General features: G+C 39.9%; 1 protein-coding gene across 1 annotated transcript in view; it reads left to right on the forward strand.

Moving 5' to 3' along the window:
• The window catches only part of LOC125025256 (polycystic kidney disease protein 1-like 2), a 30,128-nt gene that overhangs the window by 18,058 nt on the left and 7,070 nt on the right, over window positions 1–5,000 (forward strand). Inside the window, exons 20-23 of the mRNA XM_047613228.1 lie at window positions 926–1,055; window positions 1,686–1,951; window positions 2,572–2,753; window positions 4,390–4,530. Coding sequence (XP_047469184.1) covers window positions 926–1,055; window positions 1,686–1,951; window positions 2,572–2,753; window positions 4,390–4,530 — 719 coding nt within the window. The remainder of the gene's footprint in view (window positions 1–925; window positions 1,056–1,685; window positions 1,952–2,571; window positions 2,754–4,389; window positions 4,531–5,000) is intronic.

Below are 5,000 nucleotides of genomic sequence, written 5' to 3' on the forward strand. Positions count from 1 at the left end.
TAGTTGTAAAGCCTGTTATGGGGATTATTTTGCTAGTTGTAAAGCCTGTTATGGGGATTGATTTTGCTAGTTTTAGAGTCTGGTATGGGGATTGATTTTGCTAGTTGTAAAGCCTGTTATGGGGATTATTTTGCTAGTTGTAAAGCCTGTTATGGGGATTATTTTGCTAGTTGTAAAGCCTGTTATGGGGATTATTTTGCGTTTTACAAAGCCAGTTATAGTGATTATTGATTTTTGGGGGAAACTTCCTTAATTATAATTGTCCCATGATTTCTTGGTTGCAATGGAAATGAATGGCAACAGTAAAAGCAGCGACGATAACTTAGAATAATGATGATGATGATGATGATGATGATGATGATGATAATGATGATGATAATAGCAATAACAGCAATGATGAAATGATAATGGTGATAGTAATAATAATAATGATAATAGTTAAAATGGTAATGGTAAAAATGATGATAATGATAATGAAGATGAGGATGGTGATAATGACAATCAATCATACTGATAATAGTGATTGTAATATTAGTAGTAATACTAGTGATTATAATGATAGTGATAATATCAATAATAATAATAATGCTATTAGTAGGAGTAGTAGTAATGATTATGATGATAATGATGATAATGATTATCATCATTATCATCATAATGATGATTATGATGAATATAATGAATATGATAATAATGATAATCATAACAATATTAATCATTATAACTAATAATAATAACAATGATAATAATAATAATAATGGTAATAATGGTAATAATAAAAGTAATAATAATGATAATAATAATAATAATAATAAAAATGATGATGATAATACAAATAACAGCAACAATAACAACAATGACAACAACAATAATAATAATAAACCATGATAATACTAATGCTAAACCCCGCCTCTCCCGGCCTCAGGTGCTCCTCGGCGCGGTGATCAGAGCCACGTGTTGTAGCAAGTGTGTCTCGACCCGCGTTGATGAGGATGACGTTGACTTCGACGAACAAGAAACGAACCTCTTTCACGACGAGGAATGGCAGCACATCAGTGAGTAAATGGCTAGCCAGGAGAGATCCTCGTTTATTTTGGTATATTCGTTTTGTTTTTGTTTTCAGATCCAGTGGAAGGTGATTTTAGAAAATATTTTGTTTTCATTCTGGATGTGTAAGCTGTGTAATGAATGTTTTAATATGTTTATGTGTATTGTATCTGTCTGTTAACTTTTTATTTATGTATGTCTGTCTATGTTCATCTATCTGTCTATTTGTCTGTGTATATCTGTGTATTTATATGTATATTTATCTCTATATATCTGTGTATTTATCTATTTAACTATATCAATGTCTACTCCTAACTCTATCTATCCATTTAGGCATATCTATCTGTCAATTCATCTATCTATTTATCTATTTATTCACATCCATCAGTCTATTCATCTATCTGTCTATTTAGCCATATCCATCTGTCTATTCATCTATCTATCTATCTGTTTATACGGGGTCATTAGAAAGCACAAGAAATGTCAAGAATTGTTTACATTTTGGGCCCAAGACATAAGACATATATTGATCTTCTTTCGGGATCTTAGAATGAAGAAGAGGGAGAGAGTGAACATATACATACGCACACATACATACATACATACACACACACATACTAAGGCCCATCCCTGCGCAGAGCCCCTGGACGCCTCGGCCCCCCGACGCGTGCACGCCGTCAAGGGCACGAGCGACACGACCCTCCTGAAGAGCCTGCGTCTGAGGCTGGTGAAGGAGCGCGAGATGATGCTCGTGCTGAGGGACATCCTGGCCTACCTCGCCTTCGTCATGATGCTGGGCTTCATCACCTACGGGAGCCGCGACCCGTCCACCTTCCTCATGGTCTCGCACTTCCGCAACGCCTTCATCAGGGAGGGGGACATCTACTGGGACTACAAGGAGAAGGTGAGCGCCAGGAGGTGGACGGGGGGGGGAGGTGTGTGTGTGTGTGTGTGTGTGTGTGTGTGTGTGTGTGTGTGTGTGTGTGTGTGTGTGTGTGTGTGTGTGCTTTGTTTTGTAGGGGCAGCTGTGTGTATCTTGTGTATGTGTGTGTGTGTGTGTGTGTTTTGTTTTGTATGGTCAGCTGTGTGTATCTGTTGTGTGTGTGTGTGTGTGTGTGTGTGTGTGTGTGTGTATGTGCTTTGTTTTGTATGGGCAGCTGTGTGTATCTTGTGTGTGTGTGTGTGTGTGTGTGTTTTGTTTTGTATGGTCAGCTGTGTGTATCTGTTGTGTGTGTGTGTGTGTGTGTGTGTGTGTGTGTGTGTGTGTATGTGCTTTGTTTTGTATGGGCAGCTGTGTGTATCTGTTGTGTGTGTGTGTGTGTGTGTGTGTGTGTGTGTGTGTGTGGGTTTACATATATGTTTGTACGTGTGTTTATTTACATTTATGTGAGCATCTCCTTCAGTATCAACGCGCATCCCTACACACAACACACCAAACGATTTCCAGAGCTCCTCACCCGCCCAAACCTTTAACACAACCGAACCTCAAACCAATCTCCCCTTTCTGCCTCTCCTTCCCTCCAGGTAATCCACAGCGACCGATACTGGCTGTGGTTGAAAAATATCATGCTGAAGGAATTGCGAGCTCAGCGCTGGTACAATGACGAACCTCCGTATGGCTTGAGAGGCTTCTTGGGCGACAAGCAGAATAGGATTATGGGCTACGGGATCCTGCGGCAAGTGAGGAACAAGAAGGACGTCTGTAGGTAAGGAAGGATGGGTGTGAAGTGTGTGTGGAGGGGGTAAGTAATGCTTATAAAGAATGTTAAGTGTGTGTGAAGGGGGTAAATTATGTTTATACAGAACGGTAAGTGTGTGGAGGGAGTGAATAATGTTTATAAAGACTGTTAAGTGTGTGTGAAGGTTGTACATAATGCTTACAAAAGATGTGTGTTGAGTGTGTGTTAAATGTGTAAATATTGCTTATAGTTTCCACACCGATCTGAAATATTTTCTCTTTCTTTCTTTCTTTCTTATCATTCGTATGTATTAACAGAATACAATGATATGTCTCCAAAGTTCATGTTTTTACGTACCATTTTTTAAAATGTCTTAATGCATGGATAACTTCGTCTCTCTAAGTAGTGCTTACATACAACGTTTTCTCCAAAATCATGTGTTCGATAAGTTCGTCTTGATAAATAGAACCTGAATACGAAATTCTCACCGGAGTTACTTATTGCCTTAATAAGCAGGATTTTGATATATGACAGACCACCTCACTTGTACGGGAAAACAAGATTATCGACCTTAAGTCACCTCGATAAGCTTGAATTATCAGACTTGGGAATTAAGCCTAAGAGTTCAAGTGTTGTGCATTAGAGATTTGTGCAGCTATCTGTTTATTCATGTATTTGTTTGTTTGTTTAGCTATGTATCTGTCTGTCTTTTTATTTATATTTCAATCTATTTACCTATCTCTATCTGTCATTTATTTATCGATCTGTCTAGCTATCATCTATTTCTCTATCTGCCTATCTATTCATCTGTCTATCTGTCTATCTATCTATTGCATGGTGTATTCCACATGCTATGTATTAACTAAAACGAGGGATTCAATAACGTTTATCAACTAGAATCATAGTATTTTGTATACTATCAATCGCGGAGAAAATTTTAAAAATCTTTGAATACCGACAAAGTAAGAAAGTAAGGGATCACCACACTCTGTCTTAAAAAAGAAAAGAAAAACATGCATGATTTATATAAAGCAAAGAAAAAAATACCATTCATGAACGACAAAGGTACCTAGAGATACAAGCGAAAAAGGAAATTCAGATAACGAGGCTTTTATGGCGTAAGAGTGAGTGTTACAGATATGGGTGTCTCCAATATCATTTAATGGAATCTGTCCAAATTCGAGTGTTTTTGAGATACGCGTGTGGCGCTTGGCAAATCTCGTCGTGAACTTATCTCAGTAAATATCGTGTTATCTTTACCTTGCTGGAAAGACGGGGAGGGAAAAGTTCTCAGATTCTACTCTAATTCCTGTACTTGTAAGGGGGAATGCTCTCTCTCTCTCTCTCGTACTCCCTCTCTCTCTCTCTCTCTCTCTCTCTCTCTCTCTCTCTCTCTCTCTCTCTCTCTCTCTCTCTCTCTCTCTCTCTCTCTCTCTCTCTCTCTCTCTCTCTCTCTCTCTCTCTCTCTCGTTCCCCTCTCCACAGACCACTTGCCGGAGAGAATCGTAAGATCTCTCTCTCTCTTTCTTTCTTTCTTTCTTTCTTTCTTTCTTTCTCTCTCTCTCTCTCTCTCTCTCTCTCTCTCTCTCTCTCTCTCTCTCTCTCTCTCTCTCTCTCTCTCTCTCTCACTCACTCACTCACTCTCTCATTCCCCTCTCCACAGACCACCCGCCGGCCCGATTCGTAAGATCGTGAGCTCGTGCACAGGACCTCGAGACGTGGCCCTTGAGGACGACGGGGACTACTGCGCTCACTGGGGCGAGAAGGAGATCTTCCCGGGGGCGTGCAGCTTGCCGGAGTTCAAGTGAGGGAGGAGCTGAAGGAGGGAATGGCCACAAGGAAGGGTGGGGGGAGGAAAGGGGTAGGAGGAAGGAAGAGGATGGCGGAGGAGAGGGGGAGAAGGAAGGAAGGGGTACAAGGAAGGTATAACAGGCATGGAAACAAAGGCCCTCTCGCAATCTGCAAGACTCGGGCATTTATGATTACATTAGAATTAGAATTAGAGTAAGTTAAAAGAATCTTTAGGATTCATGAAATAGATTTAAATCCGCAGCAAGTTTGACATATAAGAAGTCTAATGTCATCCTGTCGATGGTATCATTCCAAAACCATTTTCTTCAAATGGTGATCTAGAAAAGAAATCTCAAGCCGTCATTAGGATTAATGAGATTGATGTACGTATAAAAATCGACCTGAGGACGAGGAGGGATTCGGAAATTGATTCAACGAGTTTCAGGATCCCTTAGATGGCCGTGTCCAAGTCTGTGACAACCT

The sequence above is a fragment of the Penaeus chinensis genome, chromosome 4, assembly GCF_019202785.1.
Source record: "Penaeus chinensis breed Huanghai No. 1 chromosome 4, ASM1920278v2, whole genome shotgun sequence".
In the NCBI taxonomy this organism is placed as follows: Eukaryota; Metazoa; Arthropoda; class Malacostraca; order Decapoda; family Penaeidae; genus Penaeus; species Penaeus chinensis.